Source organism: Corvus hawaiiensis, chromosome 5, assembly GCF_020740725.1.
Source record: "Corvus hawaiiensis isolate bCorHaw1 chromosome 5, bCorHaw1.pri.cur, whole genome shotgun sequence".
Lineage (NCBI taxonomy): Eukaryota > Metazoa > Chordata > Aves > Passeriformes > Corvidae > Corvus > Corvus hawaiiensis.
This window is the reverse complement of record NC_063217.1, coordinates 14,844,890-14,866,141: the sequence shown is the minus strand read 5'-3', so window position 1 is coordinate 14,866,141 and position 21,252 is coordinate 14,844,890. Positions and strand designations below refer to the sequence as shown.

Here is a 21,252-nt window from a genome sequence, read left to right as displayed (position 1 = left end):
AGCTTTAAGCATATTAAACACTTACGGTTACGAGTTCTTCATTGTTCCAGTATTTGAGAAGGTATGTCTTGATGAGGTACCAGTTGTGCTGCAGTTTCGTTCTGGTATCTACTTCAGTGTATTTTATAGATCATTTAAAAAAAAATAAAAAAAGATATTTCACTACTTCTGTGTGTGTAATATGAGACCGTGAAGGTGTTACCATGGGAGTAACTACTAAGCCAGTATGGAACAGATCACTCAGATAAGCCTGGTGGTTAAATGCAGACAGCATTGTTGTTATTGTTGTTATTGTTGTTATTTACACTCTATGCTTCCAGCCATTGTGATTTGGAGGATAACTTCAAAAAATGCTTGTTTTCAAGAGAGAGATCTAAGACCCTGTAGCATTAAATTCAGTTAAAAATCAATTAAGATTTACTGAAATGTGTTGGTTAAGGAGGGTGGAGTACAGTCAGGATGAATGGTAAATTAGTAATCTAATTTATTTATTTAAAATAAGGTCTTAATAGAGGAGGGCTTTATTTTATGTACATTGCACATAGTTTCTGTTTTAAAAATACTGAGTTCCCTATGAAATTTTCATGATACATTTTTGATTTTTTAAATCTATTTTTTTTCAGAAGTAGTGCTTAAGATAAACATTTCTGTTGTTTACATGGGTGTAAATTTAGAGCACATTTAGTGAGCTCCTCCAAGTTTACTCTGGTGTTTTCATGCTAGCCCCTAGTTTATAATATTCTTTTGGATTACCTTTTTTATCTGTATACTATGAGGGTTTTCTTGGGCTGTTAAGTATTGTCCAATACATTTACCTAATTATGTGTGGTAACAGGAATATATCATACTAGTATAATACTAGTATGTGATGGTAGAATTCATTAAAGTTTTGAAATATATGTACAGAAAGAGCAATAACATTAGCTCTTTCTGACTTTGACTGGAGAACTCAATCATACCTGGGTTATACCATTTAAAAACTGCCATCAGGACCATTGCTTTTTGTTTCAAATGCTAAACAAACAGTAATTTAAAAAAAGCTGCAGACTAAATAGTTGAATGAAACACACAGAATAGTAAAAGGTCTTGAGAAAGGCTTGCTTTGGAAAAATACGGGGATATAGTCAGTATGCATATTGAGAGTAACTTTAAATTGTTGGATTTTGCAACCAAGCTTTTTTTTTGGGGTAGATAATTTAACCTGAAGGCTGGAGAACCCAAGATTTGTACAGATAGCACACCTTTGATACTGTGGACAGAAAGAGAGACACTCAGTTCCTAAAATCTTACTTTATACATTTACAGGAGACTTTGGAAAGTAATTGCTGTAGGCATGCAGAAGGGAGTGGATAGGAGTTGTTGGTCATGCTGTTAAGTTGAACTGTTTCAAAAATATTTTTATGTTCTGCTCATGACACAGAAAATGGTGGCATTTTGAAGTCTACTTCTCAATCCCCCTTCGAAAGCATTGTGGAAAATCTTGACATATTTTGTTGTGAAGGTGCCACTGCGATGGCTCAAGGGATGAGCATTTTTTATGCTTCTCTTCCTTCTTCATTCTCCTACAAGCTTTGCTCCTGATGCTATGGGTAGAAAGGCTGTTTTTGTTTTATTTTCCCCGTTATATCTTCCATGTTGTAGGTCTGCCTTCCCCTTAGGTATGATAGGACTTCATGAGAGTAATGCACCATGGATACTGTCCAACTGGCAAATATAAACTTAGGGGAAAATAACAGTGTAAGACAAGCAAAAAACCCCTTCTCACGAGGCACCATACTGATCTTTTTGAATCAAACTGTTTTGTTCTCTTGGTTGGAATTTTTTTTAGGGAGTTAGTTTTATATGGAAAAAGGAATCTTTTTGAGCAGAAAAAGTAATTTTCAGTGCAATAAAAAAGCCCTAGTAGTTCTGACTGATGATTCTAAACTAGTTCAGCTGTAGAGAATTTCCAGAGTTTTTGAGTTTAATTCATTGTTTAATTCTAAGTATACTGTAGTGGTAGTTTATTTTAATAACATTACTCTGTGTACTTGCAGATGCTGGAGAAGAGAAGCCTAGTCTGCTTGTATTGTAATTCTGTGAGGTTGAAAATGGTTCAGTGTTAAGAATACTGACAGGTCTTTGCCAGTAATATTCAGTAAACACTGCTTTAAAGAAAATTCCTAGAAAGCACTATATAAAGCAGTTCCAAAATATTTTATTTCTTACATTGTCTCAAGCTGCACAGTAGAAGTAAAGGAAACAATATAATGAAAGAATAAAGAGCAGTCATTGTAGAGATCTCTATTGCCAGCTAATATACCTCCTAATTAATAATTTTGCAGTTTTCTTGGGCTGGCTTTTTAAACTACATGTGTTAAGATGACCTGCTCTGTAACTTACTCTGTAAGTTTTGCAGTTTTATTTTGGGAATGGTGTATACAAAAGTTTATTAGAGAATGGTTGCTAGTGCAGTTGCATGTTTCAGTGGTTGATCACTAGGGCAATAATGCTGGTTTCTGAGCACAGCCAGTACTTTTTCCAGCTGCTTTATAGTGATATCTTGAAGCTTAAAATGTAATCTATATGGGTAAGCCACAAAAGCCACTATATATTAAAGCAGACTCTGACAGTAAATCAAAATTGAACAGCTGGCAACACTACTAAAGTCATAAACTTATTTATTAAAAAAACTAAACAGAAGAATTATATTAAAAAGAGAGGAATATGTTCTACAGACCAGTGGATATAGCTTAAAACCTGGAAAGTGCTGCAGATTAAGGGCCCAATTTATGAACATCTGTTCTGGCAGTTTCTCTGAGATTCTCATGTTCTTTACAATAAAAGTGTGAAACATGTTTTTCCCCCCATACTAATCATGCTTTTCTGCAGTTCATAAAACTTGCATTGAGCCTTATGCAACTGGGCCTGTCTGCTTTACACACTTGCAGAGTAATTACTATTCATGAAAGAGCACTATAGCAACGTCACAATCCCACTATATACACTTATCCTCACTTGTTCCAAGCAGTCTCATTGCCTTCAAAAGCACTGAAACAAGACTTCAGTTTCCTTCATATTTTCAAGCTTAGAGCATGGCAATGAACTAATAATGGAAGCAGGACACTAGAGAGCAAACTGCTCAGAAAAATATCTTGTATATTGTTTCTCTAAAATTGAAACATACTTACAGATCCACTGTTTTGGTCTTTCACCGTCACCAAAACACTGTTAACTCCCCTTATCTCTTAATTTTGAAGTAAATGATCGTAGAAAGATTATTTTAATTGTGATGTTTACATGGAGTAGTACCCTACTCTTTTGTCATATTGACAGGTATGTGAGGATGAGCTTTAAGATTTGATCAGCTTTGAGAAGGAACTGAAGAATCATAAATTTAAAACTGAGTGTCTAGTTCCATTGTCAGTGGTACTGTTTGGCCTTTAATGTCAGTATGACCAAGATTTGTTTCAGAGATTTTAGCCATAAGCCTTGTTTTATAATTAGGCTTGATCTGCACAGCTCAGGTCATAATATTTTGTTCTCTGCCTCTTACTTCATGTCCAGTAATTCAGACTGAACTAGAACAGATCATTTTGAAAGGCCATCAATTTTTCTGAAAAGCAGTACTGACTGCTAACATCCTAAGCTCTGCTGCCATTGGTAAGCAAAGTCAGGTTCTTGACAAAGTCTGTGATTAGGAAACCACCATGTAGAAAGAACACTGGGAAAACATGCAGTAAAACCACTTTCCTTGTCCTTAACAGATTATATTGCTTTATTGATGGAAATGGTTACTTTTCATTTGAATGCTTTATTTTCATTTGAATTTGATTACTTTCACTCTGTTATGCCTTATTTATTAGGTTGCAAGACCTAAAAAAAAGCTTTCGTAGTTGTTTAACCTGAGGGGAACACTTCCAGCTAAGAATTCTCAGGACAGGAAAATTTCTGTGTACCTTTGGGAGCTACCTTCTCGTAAGTTTAGGCTCATACTAACTGACAGTAGGGAAAAGAAAGGATTTCTGGTAACCTTTGGACAAAGAAATCTCTTGTAGTAGCAAGGCATTTTCTGCTTCTATGCCAGCCATTTTGGAGCATTTTATAGCATGGATGCATCTCTGTCCTACTGGTAGTGTGTATCCATTTCTGAAGTTACTTGGCCAATTTTTTCTCCAGCTCACTTGTGGAATATTAAGCAACTGTATATTTCAGCAAAATGTATATTGGTCACTGATAGTTCCTTCTGTCTTTTCATTGAGTGATACTCTTATGGTTAGTTTATGTATATTTGTAGTGCTGAGGACAGTACTATTAGGAACTAAATCAAAAAGTGACTTATAATCACTTCATCATTACGGAATTTAGGTTTCCTTTCTGCTCTAATACAAAACGTGAATTTTTTCACTCTGAATCATTTTATCTGCAAGTGGTGTACGGTATATTAATATCAGTTCTTAAAGCATTAGGGTTTTTTTTGTAGAAGGGTCAGAAACATTTATGCTATATTTGCTATATCATTGTGTTTACCTGTGGTGAGTTTTTATTTTCTACTTTTGATTTCTTAAAGTGCACAAGTGTAATTTATGTGCACCTGCATAAAATGTTTCACCTGTGACTGGGGTTTCATTTGTTCAACTTGATTTGTGCCTTGGATTTAGCAAGGAGCTAACACGACAGAAATCAAGGCTTTGTATCATCAAAGACAATATCCCAGAGGATATTGTCCCAGAGGAAACCCAGGAAGGGATCCAGGTTGCAATATTTTTTATTAGACCTAACTAGAATGTTCTGGATTTCTGGTTTTGATTAGCTCAGATTTTCATATTTATAGTGACCCTCTTGTATGTGGGTGGACAAGGGAGGCAAACAAATGACTGCATCACTGTAATTTTCCATCTGCCTCTCTCTCTTAGGCTCTGCTGTCCAGGCTGGATTACTCGTCTCTCTTCTTCCACTTTTTCATCTTCTTCATACTCTTTACACCTAGTCCCTGGTGCTTGGTGCAAAGGGAATGAATGCTCTTAGTGTTGTTGGCTTTGTTTTCATCCATAGATGACCTGGAAGTGTTGCTTCATCAGCCCAATATAGACACCAAGGTTTTTTTTGTTTGTTTTTGTTTTTTTTTTCTTTTTCTTTTCTTTTTCTTTTTTAATGGTTATGTTTTGAGAAGTGTGGCTTACTTTGCATACTTTTTCACTGTATTAGACATCTTATAGAAGTTCTTTGAATAAACTTGATGGATGAACTACTGAATTCTTTTGGTTTAAGTAGTAGCTCTATTAGTGTACTGAAGAAGATTGCTTTTGGAGCTGTTACCATCTACAGAGTACATAATCCACGTGAATTAATGTGGCATTTCCTTCATAATCCTATGAATTTTCTGCCTTAGAACTCCTTTTATGTTTTTTTTTAAGAGCTTTAGTAGAATAGACCTTTAATATGTGTCGATATCCAGAATTGTTATGTTTTCATAGTGTGCTTTTGTACTTAACATGTACAAATAGAAATAAACTGTGGCGTTTTTATTCTTTCTGTGGGTTTTTTGTTTGAATTTAGTAACTAGTGCTGTTTATTAAGTAATTAGGCCAAGAAGGCAGAATTTTTATGAGTATGCTGGTGCTTAGAAATGGAGACTGCTGTCTGGTGACACTTTCAAATGTGGTTAAACCGTTGCCTAGTTGACTGGTAGTTGCTTTAGTACTTTAAAAAGTGCCCCAGGAATGCCTGCTTTCATGTTTCAGTCTCTCAGTACCATTGCAAATGTGACTCCAAATGTTTAATTCTTCCAAGAAACATCTAAATGCAGGGGAAGTTCAATTCTTTTGATAACCAAACCAATAAATATATGGCAATATTAGTGAGCTAGTTCTGACTTGAGTGTCTTGAGTTTCTGAGTTTCTAAATTAATTTGGGAATAACATTGGAACCTGTGAACCCACTTCATTCTGGAATTAATTTTAGGATTGGTCTGAGGGAAAAGCATAGTAGACATCACAATTCTATTATATTTGCAAAATACAATTTATTTTAATTTTGGAAAATGTTTCTGAAGAAACATAGAGTTAACTTCTCTTCAGCTAATAAAGTCATTTGAGTGTGGTGTGCACTTAGTGTTGGGAAACTTACTTTGTGTGTTTACTCTACCTCACTTCTTGTTCTGGAATTCTTTTCCCTAGCATTAGCACAGCTGCATCATCCATTTCCACAGTCCTTTTAACCTCCACTTTTAATTAAAAAAAAATTAAATCAGATGCTGTTTAAAGCTTCCCATTTAGTTTTGGGAAAATAAAAGTTCACATCTAGCTTAGACGTGTGTGAACAGCTGTTAAAAGCCACAAGCAAAACGATACTTATAAAAGTGGTGGGGGGAATTTTAAGAGCAAGCTGCCAGTTTGACTGTACTTTTCAATAGCTCTTCACTTTCAGCCAAATGGTTTTAACAATTATTTTCTTTGAAAAAAACCCTTTTTTATAGAACCAGCAGCCCAAGCAGTTAGGCCAGTGGTAATAGGAGGCAAGTTGCCATTTCTCTTTAACTTTTTATGAAATTTTTCTTTGAATCTGAGGAAATTGCTCATTAGAGAGGTTGGAGGGGCTGATGTCCACCCGTGCCCACCCACCATGTAAGTACATCTGTCCCCATTTGATTCTAATGACGGATCTTGTTCGTTGAAATTCCCAAGTTCCAAGACCAAGTGTAGAAGGATAATACTTCCCTTGTGCCGTATTTTGCAGGCATTGTAGTCCTGCTCATGATTTAAGTATTTTGAGGTAATCATAGGATTTCTCTTTTTCAGTTGGGGTTACTAAATCTGATTAATCAGTTGGACAGAAACAGGCAGAGAATTTATCAGATGTAGACTATTCCTTGTTCAATCCACCTTCTGAAAGAGAAAAAAAAAAAAAATAATTCCCTCAAGAAAATTTTGTCTTTATTGATGTTGTGGTGGTGGGGCTAGAATATAAAATTCTCTGTGACCTAATAACCATGTAGACATATCTCTGGAATTTGTTTGAACAATTTTCTTTGATCCTCTCCTGGCTGGTCTCTTCCATAAGCGAGACATGGTCACTGCAAAGCCTTCCCAGATGTCTGGTGGTACTTGGAGCAGGTGTGACTTGTCCCACCAAGAGGTTACTTTGTGGTAGGGGCACACTGAGTTCACTTAGCTCAAGCTTATTGTGTCAGTGCCCATTCAGAGCATGCATCTGGATGTGGATTTGTCTTCAGACAGTTTGGGAGCACGTCAGGTAGGTGGCTGTAGGCTTTGACTGTTTTGTGTGGCAGCAGAGATGCTATTGAAGTGTTCTCCAAGCTGCGATTTTTTCTTTTTTTTAATTGAGGTTGTTGGGGTTGTTGACTTTTAATCTTAGCAGATTACAGGCTGTCATAACTGGTGCCGTCACTGGTCTTGGTATTTGTTGCTTTGTTACACTTCCAGCTGCTGTGTTGGGGTTTCCACACTTGTGGAAACACCTTCAGTATCACTTTTGCTCCCAACGGTGTGGCCTGTGGTGTGCAGCCAAATGTTTCATGTTCAAAGGTTTGGTGTGGCTTTCATTTAACACATCTGTCTTTGCAATTTTTTTTTTCTTTTTGCAACTTTGCAAGTTGCCCTTGTTTCCTTTTCATAGGCAGCTGGTGAAGACGAGTTGGGTTGCAGTGTAAATTTGTTTAAAGTTACTTGGCCATTGTTCTCCTTATATGTCTGAGTATGTTGTGACTTCATATTATTAGAAAGCAAGAACCCAAAAAGCTTTCTTATCACTTCCAGTTTCTTGGATGTCCCATTTTTATGTTGTTTAGTTTGAATTCCCTACAAATTTCCTACTATCATTTCTGAAATGAAAAGAAGAAACAAGCAGGACAAGCAAAATGCCAAGTGAGTGATTTCCTTCTAACACAGTGTGTATCCCTGGTGCCAAACTGCAAAGCTCTGATAAGACTGGGATTAGAATTTTGAGTATGAATCTCAGAATGATCCTCAAGAATTGGGGAAGATTTAGATGATCCCATTTTACACAGGAAAGCAATTATGACAAGAGGAATGAAAAAGCTTTTATATGAGGAGGTACAAAATAGATTGAGTTCCTTTGCAGTCAGAAAAAAACAAACAGGTGTATAAGACCGTGAAGAAAGGGTAGAGAAAAATTATATGGCATCTTTTCAATACAAACCCGAGGAAATCTCATGCCTTTTTATTAAGCAGCAAGCTTAAAATAAACAGATTAAATTACTTTTTCACATTGTGAACAACTAAATTGTGGAAGTCCTATTCATTGATTGTAGAAGTCAGAAGTGCACATGGCTTCAGAAAGGAACTGCAGAAACTTGTGAAGGGCTGGCCCACCAGTGTCTATAAAACATTTCAGCTGTGTTCCTGGCAACCTGGAGCTGGAGTGTCAGGCTGAGGAACGCAGGCTGCCTCAAAGTGGGGTGTGTATGAAGGAGTGATCACTGTAGTTGTATTGTTATTTTCCTGCCTCAGTACCTGCTGCTGAATGCTCTTTAAGGGAAGTTGCTGGCATGGGCTATACCAGACATTCAACTACTGGATTAAATGAAAATCGTAAATTCACAATCTTGAGCTGTTACAACTCCTTCTCCCCAACTCCAAGCTCCAAAACCCCCTCTAGAACAGTGAAAAAAACACCTCCAAACGTCCTTGCAATTTTGACTTCAGTGCCTTAGGTTGTGTAGCTGTATTTGTGTGTATTACTTTGTAGCAGGTTTGTTGGAACAGTGCAGGTGAGAGAATGTGTTCTGTACTCTGGTGGTTGCTCCACAGTCTCATTTATTTTTCAATACAATTGTCTTTGGATAAAGAAATTAAGAAGTCTGGGGGAACGAGGAGAAGTACTGAGTATCTCAGTAGTCTCTGGTGATTAATTTTAGGCCCTCAAGGTATTTCTTCAAAGTATCTGCTCTTAACCAGTTCAGCTGTGTGAATCTCACAGACTCTTCTGAAAACCCTATTTCTTGCCTAGACTATGTTAAAGAAATTTGTGATACTGAAAAGCTCTAGAAATCTAGTGTGTTGTTTAATATATTTTTATTAATATGTTTTAAGTGGAATTGATGTTGACATAAATTTGTCAAAGAGTAGTCAGTGATGGCCTAAACAAATGTTTAACCATTAACTAAAGTTTCTTTACTATCCTAATTCAGAAAACTTCACCCATGGCAGTTGTGCCTGCAGAAACTCTTAATGTATATTAGAAGAGGAGGAGTGTTCTAAGTCACAAAGAAATTAGATCATCATCAGGGCTGTGCTAAAATTTTAGTAGATGATGCCTTGGGGTTATTTACAAGGGACTTGTTAACTTCTTGATGCATATTCTCCCTTTCTTTTTCAAACCTAGCAAAGGAAGTGCTGCTGATCCTTGAGGACTCCAAACTATAAAAAGTAGAGTGAGTTTGTTTCACTGTTTGAGGATATGACTGACCAAACAGTCTGGGAAAATATGCTTTCAGCAACTAAGTTCTGCTTAAAGTCAGATGTAGCTGATTTCTCTAATTTCAACAAAAATGGAATGAAACAGAAACTCTTAAAATCACCTTTGGTTTTAGGAAGTTTTAGAAAAAAAGTGTTAAAAAGTTTACAAAAAGAAGTTGCAGCTGAATCCTAACTTACTTGCTTAATATTTTCAAATCAAAATGAATACTGACAAAAACTTATGAGGGTGCATACATGTGTTGAAGTTTAGCTGTTCTCAGTGATGTATTTCTCACAACACAGCCTGGTCTGGTTTTGTGACTGACTTCACCCACTTTCTCTTTTGTCATCTGCAGTCATGGTAGCACTGTACGGAGTGAGTTCTATTCACTGATCCAGCCTCAAATGAACAGAACGAAGAGGAGTTCATTTTTCAATGAACATGTGGATTCCTTTTCTTTTGCAGTGGTACTATCACATGAGAACCTTTGGAAATGTTCAGCCAGTAGTCCAGGAAAAGCCATATCCATCCATTTGATTTGCAATTCCAGTAGCTTAAGCTGCTAAAGAAACTATCATTTTCGTAACTGGTTTCCGGCCTGCCTCTTCTGCTGAACCATTACTTTCTTGATGAAAGTCTTTTTGGTGTGAGGTTGGTTTGGTTAATTTTTTTTTTCTGTTTGTGTGTGAGAGAGAAACAGAGGTAATTGCATTGCTTTGCATAGGCAGACAGCTGATTTGCTCTGAAAAGAGTATGGGTCCTGATTTGTAACAAACTGCGTAAAAGTACTTCTCTTATTCCCTTGGTTCCTTTATGCATGTTACCACTTTAAATCTTGGACAAGGTTGTTGATGATTTTTGTTTAGTCCCTTATGGCTAGCCTGATGACTTGGTTCCTTCTGCTCATCTGAGACTGGTTAATACAGTAAAGTTGCAATATTAGTATAATCCATCTTAGTGTGTCCACTATTTGATGTTTTAAATTTGTTTCAGAAAAAGCTTTTGTAGCTTTTCCTCAATATCTGAGTCAATAATAGCTTTCTGTTAATCTAATGAAGTTCTGTTCACATCATGATAGAAATTTATGTCAGTGAGAAATGAGCTGTATGCTCACTCTACTTGGAGGCAAGGACAGTGGGGTTTTTTGCCTGGATGACTAGATTGTGATAATGAAATATGTGAGTTGGCAAATGTGTAAGAGGTTTGTACAGCTCCACTTCTACTGTCTGCTCTGAAGTCATATTGTTAAGTATAAATAGTTTGAATTCAGTTCTTTGTAGTCTTTGAAATGCTGTGGTTCAGTTTAAGAATTAGCTGATAAATTTACTGTCATTGATCTGAATGTGCTTGGGTTTAATTTCTGCTTTTGTACTTAATTGAAGTATGTTATATTTATTTACTAGCCAGCCTTACTTTTCTTTTCTTATAAAAAGTCATTTAATATAAGGTTAAGTTGCAGTATTAATTTTTTAACTGCCATTTGAAATCAGTTTGGCTTGGTAATAATTAGTTACAAAAGCTTCCAAATGGAAGAAAAACTGGGCTGCTGTTAAACAGGATTTGATGCACATGGAACAGTTAAGCAGTAATAAATTGCCTAGTAACTGAATAATTTCACTCAGATATGTGCCAATCTTGTCTCTACATTGAAAAATTTTGGAAGAAGAACTGATATTAGAAATTGCTTAATGCTGGAGGTTTATTGTAGTAACAGTAATACTAACTTGGCCTGATCTTTGAACATTTAAGGCTTGCTTTTATATCCCAGTGAATGATTTCATGTTCATTTATAACTTTTGTTGTGGGCGAGTTCCCACAGGGGTATGTAGGAGAAGCACTAAGCGTCTCCAACTCCTTATTACATCTGCTGGAAGCACAAAGGAATCAGGCATGGAAGGGCCCCGGAGTTGACCTGGGCTGGCTCTGGTAGGAGCTAGTAATTCAGAGTATTGGATAAAGCATCACCCTGGAGAGGGTAGCCAAACGTAGCTGTTGGCCTGAAGTCAACAGAAGCATACCTGTGGAAACTGTGTAGATAGATGCAGCAGTAGCCATCAAGAATGCTGGCATGGGTCCTCTGAGAAATTGTTATTTATTAGGTAAATGTTTTTTATAGGAATAAGTTTGGTATTAATAGTTCATTTCCATGGCTTCATGAAATATATTACTCCTAGATATGTTCTATGCATTATTTGGAAAAGACTGTTTTAGGAACGGTTAGGTAAGGATAAGGCTTTTTGCTTGATGTTTTAATATGTCCAGATTTACTATTTTTTGGAAGAAACTACTTGTACAACTGTATGTAGTCTGGAAGGGACTGTATAATGTTTGAATTATAGGCAGAACTGGAAATGGGTTCCAAGATTTTGTAGGGGTTTGGTGGGGAGAGGGCAGATGGAATTAGTTTTGATTTCTGTCTATAGCTACAGACTGCATAATATCTTAATAAGTAGATACCTGCCTTTAATATGAAAAGGTTAGCTTTTCATATGCAGCAATGAGACTGAATTTGTTAACCTGCCAGCCCTTTTCAATGCTGATAAGGAATTCAGCCCTTGCAAGCTCAAGGAGGCTGCAGGTCCACAATCAGTTGGCTTTGGGGTGAAGCATGTTTGCAGCTTGAATTTACCACTGCTGCTCCATGGAAATCGGATCTGAGACTTGATCTGGGTTAAACAGAGCGGTCGAAAAGAAAAGGCTATTTTTAACGTGGATCAGCTCACTGAGCTTCGTAAGTTCATGCGAGTTGCATGGCCTCCTAAGTAGGTGAGGAGGGAGTAGTTACACTGTGGTGTGAAGGTGGGAATGAAGAGCCAGGAGTGGGACAGGTGAGATTTTGCAAACTTTGGTGCTGGCATCAGTAAGTCTTGAAACTGTGACCAGAAAGTCTTGCTTTGACTGCAGGAAGAGACAGATGTGAGTGACTGAAGGCAGGATGCAAGAAATGTTGTATGAGTTTTCATAAAGATCCCAAGACCTTGAGTTTATGAAGTTACAGTGAGCTTTATATTTTATGCCTGTCAATCCAGTAAATCTTCGTGAATTTTAGAATGGTATCATTTAGTAGTCCCCTTAGTATTTAACTGGTGATGATTATACCTTGTCCTGGTATTGATAAATTCAGTGATGATGTAGTAGATACATGAAAATTAGAGAAAATATTTGAAAGAGATGAAGAAAAGCTGATCCACCCATGGCTTGTGGATATATTGGACTAGCACCATCTTCTGAATGTTTAGTACATTGCAACTTTATGTCTTCAATAATGTACTAAAGAACACTTAAAATAATACTCATTCAACTTGGAATTTCAGAAATTGCATTACTGTTTTTTTTTTTTTACACTCTGTTGACCTTATGGAATTGTTAAATTCAACCAAAACAAAGGATATCTCTAGCTGGATTAGTGGGAAAATAGGCTTTTTGTTTTTTACACGTCTTTAACCTCGGTCCTAAAACTTACCTTTAATGATAAAAGGAGGAAATTTATTTTTGAAAAAAGCTGTTGAGCCCAGCAATTTGTCACTAGTAGCACAGGTAAATCAATTTAAGCATTTCTTTAAACTTCCAGTAATCCTGATAAAAATAGTTTCATGTTGAATCAGAGAAGAGTTTCTTTTTTTTCTGTCAGCAAGTCAGAAGCAAGCTATTGCTGTATAATTTATAATTTCATTAAACATACCCTTGTCTAATGCCAGTGTTTTAGTGTGCCTGTGGGGACTGGAATTAATCTTCAGGGTGCTGGGCACTGGCGATTATGGTTTGTGTGAACACAGCTTATTGTGCTATGCTATGCTTTCTCAGCATCATTCAGTAAACATTTTCAACTATGTTCCTGTCCTATGCTGGTCACTGTGCATGCCCAGTGATTTTTATAATTGAATTAATATAGCAAGAAAAGTCCAGCTGGAGTGTGTTCTCCTGTCCTAGGCTTTTTCTCATTTCTCCTTGTCTCTAGGAAATAGCTACTCATAAAGATGTTTGAGTCTAAATTAACACCTTTAACTTAACTTAATAACTTAAATTTCTCATTGGCACAAAGATTAGGAAGCCTGAACACAAGTGTAAAAGAGGATGAAAGATGATTTAGTGCACAAAGCAGTAAATTGATGGTTCAGTGAAAGTCCCTGTGATCTTAGCAAGGCATTAAATTGATCTTTTATATGTGTTTCATTTTCCGTTTGTAAAAACAAGAATGGTATTTGCCTAATTTACTGGGAAGCAAATTAGTCAGCAAATGATCTATTACTAATTGCAAAGGGCTTGTAAATTGGCACTGGGGCCATGTAAGAATCTGACTGACTGGATAAAAAGCAACAGTGAACAAACTGTCTTCTCTACAGGAGGAGCTTGTAACCTTAGGATATATTTTTCTGTGGAAAGTAAAAACTAATTAACCAAAGGTTGCAAATTAGAGAACATTAAAGTCTTGTGAGATGATACTTTTGAGAGAGTAGCATTAATTTGCTGAAGCCAGGTTGTTCATTCTCCATACCAGAATGCACAAAAGTGTTTCATGTTTCATTCACAGCCCCACTTGGTTTGTTGCGCTTACCCTAAGGAGGTGTTTCTGTAGGTCTGTACGCTGCAATAAACAGAGATACGTGGTACATTCATCTGTACAGAGGTCTGTGCATGACATCTAAACTCTTTGTGCCTAGATTAATGCCTTCTGAGTTCACTGTCTGCTGCCTTGATAGATCTTCAGTGTACTTAGCCACTAGAGTTGCAGGGTGGGGAGAGGAAAATCAACAATGCCTTTCATCCACATCTCTTGCTTTCTGTGGTCTTATGATAACCTTTTTAAAAAAAAAAAAAAGGAGTAGTTCCAGTTATGTTTTAATCCTAAAATAATATTCAAGGTGACTCAAATTTGTATTAGTTTAATAATATAATCTTTTCTGAATACTTGTTTCCGAGAATGTCACCATTAGGGGTAGGGATAAGTGGTACAGGTACCTAACAGAAGGGATCAGATTCCAGCTGTCAGTGTAGTCTTAGTCTTTTCAGTCAAATGAGAAATGGTTGCAAGAATTTCTGCCAAGAATTTATTAAAAATGAAAATGGGAAATGTCTAGCTGAGAAAAAAATTATTCTTAGTTTCTCTTTAACTGTCTCTTCAAGCTGTATAAGCCAGTCATCTGTCATCCTAGTTTTGAAAAGGAACTTGGGTTTATTGATTTACCTTCATAAGAAATTTTACTTTTGTATGAAAAGATGCCTGCTGTTGTATTTGCAAAACTTAACATCATTTTAAAAATGACCTGCCATCTACCAGACATTAAAAATGCTTGTTATTAAGCAAGAATCGTGTCACACTGTGTCCTCTGCACTTGATGTGCTGAGATGGAGGCATTTGCTTCTGGCTGCTCTTCTTGTTTTCTGTTGAAACCTACTTTAAATCTTGCAAGTGTTAACCTCATTAACCTAAGATGCACAAGAACCACTGTGTTTTAGAGCTTTAGCAAAAATGCTGTAATTGTTTATTGTTTAACAGTATTTGAAAGTCTCATTCAATATGGGATATTTTTATAAAATACTTTCATAAATGCCAATCAGTGAACCTGTCATGGTAAACACATTCTTTTTATTATTTCCCATATTAGAACAAACTGTCAGCCTCATCAATTGATTTTAATGTGTGAAATATTCTTATTCCAGGAAGCTCAGATTTTGTCTTTGTATGTCATTTTTTGGACAAGAAAGAGGATTCCACATAAGGTTTGTACAAATAAGTGGAGGCTTATATGAGAGGTGTGCATAAAACCAGGTAAACCTCATTCAAAGACATGATGTCTTTTTGTTTTTAAACAGAGGCCTAGGAATTTTCACCTTTCTTTTCCCATATTAGGCATACATTTTCATGTCTTGTATCTGTAGGAATTTGTCTTTTGGAAGGCGCTCAGATCATAGATTTGTCATTTAGAAAGCTGTATTTTTCATTATTGTAATTGAGAAGCATATTTGCTGATATTTCTGATTTTTTTGGAGGAGGAAGTGTTACAGTGTTTTGTGTAAATTACAAGGGGTTTTAAGCTATCTTTTTTTTTTTTTTTTTTCTTTCTGAAACCAGTAATTTCCTGTTGTATCTGGAAATGTTAAGTGTAGTTTTTTAAGTATTAAAGTGCAGCACCAGCTATTATTCTGCCTTAGCAAGTCTTTTAATACAACATTTGATTTGTTACTATGTCCTCATAGGAAAGCACCAGCAGTAGAGTGTACATGACAGTGAAAAAGTAAACACATGCTTGCAATCAAATTAATGTATTTCATCTGTCTTCAATTAATAACAATCTGTCATGCTATCTATCTGAGAAGCGGCATAAACAGTTTATTTTGTGTTTGGAATAACTTCCTGGAGGTAGTTAATGTGACACATAGTTTGTCTGACATGAGTATAACCAGATCAACACTCTAGATGTTTTCTTGATAACCTAAAAAAATTACTGAGAAAATCTGTACTGGAACTATATTTATATTTCGTTTTGAGCTTCCTTAAATCAGAGTAGGGGCATGGTTTTCAGGACTTCCATGAAAGAGTTTTCTTTTCTTGGCAGTTATACAATTTTAGTGTGAGAAAAAGATTGAAAGTATTAACAGAAAATTAACTATGAAAAGCTGCAGTTTGCACTCTTGACATTTGGGATTGAATATGCGAGAATGTGTGCTGTAGTAATTTAGAAGTACCAAATCAAAACAGATTTTCAAAAAGCTAGCTGATGCACACTCTGGTAGCGCTGCAGACCTGGTACAATTTACTGGCAAATTAATTTATTGTTATTTCTGTATAAATCTGGTTATATTGGATAATAATAACTGGATATTAGGTGTTTTTTTTTTTTATTTACACAGAAAGAACCTTTGTGTCTAGATAGAAAATGAAAGTGCAGTTGCTTGAAGTTCTAAGTAACCTATTGAAATACTCTTTAAAATCTAAGACATAATGAAACAGCTCCATCTTTTAGTGGAAAAGCAGTAGGTTGCTGGTAAGCTGTGCAATAAAAAACTAGGGAAGGTTTTTTTTTTGGTTGCCCTTTTTTTTAATTTCACTTTTTTCTTGATGGTAGAATTAGGATTAAAAGCAGGTAATATTGCTTATGGCAGAAGAGGGCTTGAAAGGGGGTTCCTTCTGGCCAGAGCAGTGGGGTATGCTAGGCTATTCTCTGTTGACATGCTATGGAACAGAAGTCTGATAAACTGGGAAGTAAATAATGTTGCCTAGAATGTTGCTCGATGTTCAGCTTGATTTATGGTTTATTTTTTAGAATAGTGGATATTTGGTACCTCTTGGAAAAATCCCTCTTTTAATTCCCTTTTTCATACATGTTTGCTTATGCATGGAGGAAGCAGAACTGTCACGTTCTGGAATTAAACTGACTGTACTTGTTGAGCAGCATGTACTGCATGAAGATAATGCTGTTTAACAGTATTGTCCTCAGTCTACTATGTTTTCAGGTGCTCAAGCTAGCTTTGTTCTTAAGAAATCAGTCAGAAATTATACCAAAAAATAGGATGAAAAAGACATTGTCGTATACAGACCCCTTTTTTTATGACCCTGGAGTATTTTCAGAAGGGAAAATGTGTACATAATTTTAAGCACATGTAAATCAAATTAATAAATTATTAAAGCATTTTACTTGTCATGTCTGTGTGGGCTAATCGTGATAGCTCATTATTTAAACATTATGTAATTGTATACCTTGTGTGCACAGCTGCAAATACTTTGCAGAAAGATTTGTATTTCATTTTTCACAGCATACTATAAAAGAATATATTTTTTTGTGGTACCATAGATTAATAAAGATGTTTACTCATAACTTTAAAACTACCCTAAATTATATTGAAATATGAAATAGCTATAATATGTAAGATAACTAAAAAACTAGAGAGTTGTAACTTCATTTATGTGTTACTACTAGTTTTAATGGAAAATACTGTTGTCAATTAAAAAAAAGTTCATTTTAAAGAGAACTGCCCCTTTGCAATGGAATCCTTTGCAGTTTTTACAATTCAAGGTCTGGAAGCGGAAGATGGTCAGATTTGGGTGGAGAGGCATTCCTTTACTGAAACTCTGAACTATCTCTTTCATGTTTCTTTCCCTACACGTGGTTTAGAAAGTGGATAAGTTATCACTGGTATAATCACTGAAAACAGCTTACAGTTTGCAAACGTAATCTCACGATCCAGGAGAAAGGCCAACAAATTATTAAACAGTCGGACTTGTTTCACATGCATTATACTCAGTTGTCCATACTATCCTCAGCAAGTACTGTCACTAGTTTCTCAGCTGCTTGGAAGTAGCTGTACAAGTTACCTGCTTGTGTTTCTTCCAGAATTACCTGAAAGATTCATGCAAAATGGATGTTTTCCTACTTAAAAAACCCCTGTAGTTTTCCACGGAGCTCTTCTCCAGTGATGTTATGAAAGAAGAGACTGGCAGTCCTATCTCCTTTTCCTGTGGGAAAGGGAGATAAATAAAATGAGTAGCAGCCTTTACATTCTGCACAAATGATGTTCTGTTGTCTTTTTAGAGTATATGCAGTTACTTGCTTATATGGTTTTAAAACCAGGATATTTGTCATTCTTCTGACTGATGATATATATTTTAAAGTACTTCCTGGCTTTGTGTTTGTACCAACTGTATTGGGTAAACTGTTACATGTATTTTATTATTGCCTTAATTTTAAGACAATACAGTTCTGGGATTTGATATCACACTTTATTCCTCGCAGCAAACTCGGGTGAGCTAATTATATTGGTCCTAGCTCCTGGATTTCAGAGAAGCAGGTGAGTTAAAGTAGTGTTTAATGGTGTAGTGGAATGGAAATGACCGTCTGTGCATGGTGGTGCTGTGTGGCTCATTGCAGGCCATTTTTTAACTTATGGAATGATGCAAATATCTAAATAGTGGAAGAGAAACAATTTTGACATTAACTTATTTACCATTAGTGGTTTCAGAGTCTCAAGTCAAAAGGAGCAGAACTATTCAATCAAGATGGAATTGCTGTTGAATGTCTGGGTGTGGGTAGATGGTAAAGCACCCAGTTGTGTTTTATCTGGTACTTTTTAAGGTTTTTCTATTCCCTTGCTACAGTGCAATAAACTAAAATTTCAGTGACTTACTCTCAATTTCTCAAGTAAATTCATATAGAGTTTTGACTTTGAAGAACAATTTATGCTGTCTCAAGTGTTTCCTCACAACTTTTTAATTACAGGATTTAAAACTATGGTTTCCTTTTCCATTTTGATTTAGCATTGTCCATGAGATTTTCACTGCAAGTAATTGATGTATAATAGCAATTTGAAGGGTACTTAGTGAAAATTCTTTTATAAATCACCTGAAGATGTAACCTAATCTAATCTCTCTGGTTATAACTTAAAATTACTATTTTGTCCTTCTCTTTTTTGAAATGTCACTTGCTCTCCACAGAGATGGCCGTGGTGGTGTTTATGTCTTTTCCCTTACCTAAGTTCTGCAGTGTTGTTGTTCTTACCTGTTTTTTTCTTTTTTGCTGTGCTGGTTTTGGCTGGGAGAGAGTTGGTTTTCTTCCAAGAAGTCTTCAGGATAGCTTCAGGAATGCCTTAGAGGGAGTATCCTTGGGATTTCTGTGGGAGTTTGATACTTCTCTCCTAGATTCTGTTTTCTCTTTTCACCTTACTAGATCTCTGTTTAGTCTCACCTATAAATCAAAATGGAACTCCCTGGAATTCATGAGAAGCAAGCATACTTCTTAGTAAGTCTTACCTACTTTTGCTACAGCAGTTGATCTATGCTGGCTCAATCTTTGAGGGGAGATTTTCACTTGGATCTGTTTGCCTTGCTGAGGGTTATGTCTGAATTCCTGAAGTTTCTAATCTGTTTTTTTTGTGTTGCTGTCTTTATGGGATACTTGTACATACCGATGTATATCAACCTGTTAGTTATGGAACAGCAGTTTATCTTGCTATGTGTAATTGAAATGGTTCTTCATAGTAGACAATCTTAAAGATGAAGGTTTAGTCTTATTTTAGAGAATCAACAAGATGGGCTCTTGAGAGGATAAGCAAGACGACAATAATTTTTGGAGACTATCTGGCAGCCATGTATTTTTTGTAGTTGTTGCTCGAGGCTTTTAGTGTGTATTTCAGGCATAAAAATGAGCAAAACCGCAAACAGCCTATATTGTGAATGCCTTTTCTTTGAAATGGACTTTGAATATACTTTGGAAGCTGATGAGCCTCCTTTTTCTGTCCTCATCAGGCTAGCCAGGGGAGCAATACTATGACCTATATCTCTCTTTCTTTCCCCCATTGCTCCTGATGTTCCTCTGCTTCTCCTGATACAAGTTTTCATATACTTATATTTAAGTGTTCAATTTAATGCAAGTATGGTCATTCCATTCTAGCCAAGGAATTAGCAATGTACTCTTTTGACATTTTAACTATTGCTTTGGTAATTTATACTTTTAACTGCCCTTTCTGCCTGTTGAACCCATTTTTAAGATGCATAGAATTTTTGAAATGATACATCAAAGAAATACCGTCATGGCCTTCTCCAAAGTTTACACATCTTGGGCTTGCTTTAGCTTTTCATGATCCAAAAACATACTTTAATGTAGATAGGAGAGTTTGTATTCAGGCCCTTGACCAAAAGTACTGGTTTGTAACATTTGTGTGCTGTAGAGAGTCACTGTTTGCAAATAGTTAAATTTCTTTCTACTTTTCTAACTTGTGTCCTATGTCCTTTTGTCTCCTTTATACATCCCACTGTGAATCTCTAGCCATCAGCTTATATTCTACTTGGTAAAAATGAAGCTATTAATTTTGCCCTGCTGTTACCCTCTTTCTCATTCCCTAAAGATGAGGAGGATGACTGTACCATCTGGCACGTAAACGTCACTTTGGGCCTTTCTCTAAATGTTTGTGTTTGATGTGTGGCCAAATTTTCGGATTCCTTCTTTGAGACCTTTGTTAGATATGGCATATCATAGCCATTGACACAGTTAAAATGTTCTCATTTTGTATCTTAATTTCAGTAATTCCTTTTTCTTGGCCATTGCTATGTTATCTAGTCGTTTAGAATATTCTTCAAGATCATTTTCCTGGTTTATAAAATCAAACTGTATTTATGTATCTTATTCACTTTCTTTCTATCCAAAACTTATTTGTCTTTGCCATTAAACTTTCCATGGCTTAAGTGCATTCTTGTATCATCCTTCATCCCAAGATACCTATTCCTGCTGTTAATTGGCTCATCGTATGAGTCCACATTGGCCAGCTGTTAGTTTTCTTTCTATAAAGTCCCTGCATTCCTTATAAACATCTTTTTTAGAAAATCCTTTTTCTCCTCCAAAGCTCTCCTTAAAGTCTTTTTGCTGTGATGTCTAAATAAAAGCTGGGCAAGACTTATCTCCCGGTGTGCTAAGAATTCTGCCTGTTGAGCTGACCAATGTCAGATGTTAAAGAAAAAGGACTGGAGGGTAACTATTCACTGTCTTTAGCTGATCTTCAGTAACTCTGTGATTATGCCCTTGGCCTGTGGGCAATGCAAAGGAATTGGACTTAGGATCATTGCCCTTCATTGACTTCAGACTGCAGTTTTGGGTAGTTAAATATTTATTAACACTTGAAACTCTTTTCTTGTACTAAAACCATGCCCTTTTTCACCAAGAGCTAATGTAACATGAATTAACCTGGCATTTTCTGTGGGCTTTGAATGTGTACATGGACAGTCACCTGGCAGTTCCCTGGCATGACAGTGACTGTACAGTTCAGAGCAGACAGCCTGACATTCAGGAGGTGAAAAGTGACTTGTGACCAGGGAAAAGGGCTGAGAAGTACACAAAGTTTGAA

At 36.2% G+C, this 21,252-nt stretch overlaps 1 protein-coding gene across 5 annotated transcripts in view; it reads left to right on the top strand.

Annotated features, from left to right (window-relative positions):
• Positions 1–21,252, top strand: part of RAB28 (RAB28, member RAS oncogene family) — a 61,717-nt gene that overhangs the window by 29,423 nt on the left and 11,042 nt on the right. For 3 of the 5 annotated variants that reach the window (XR_007203705.1, XM_048304141.1, XM_048304142.1), the window contains exon 5: positions 18,153–18,207. The exons of the other annotated variants lie outside the window; for them this stretch is intronic. Coding sequence is in view for 2 of the 3 variants with exons in the window: in XM_048304141.1 (XP_048160098.1) it covers positions 18,153–18,207 (55 nt within the window). In the remaining variant the exon portion in view is untranslated. The remainder of the gene's footprint in view (positions 1–18,152; positions 18,208–21,252) is intronic. 5 annotated transcript variants of the gene reach the window in all.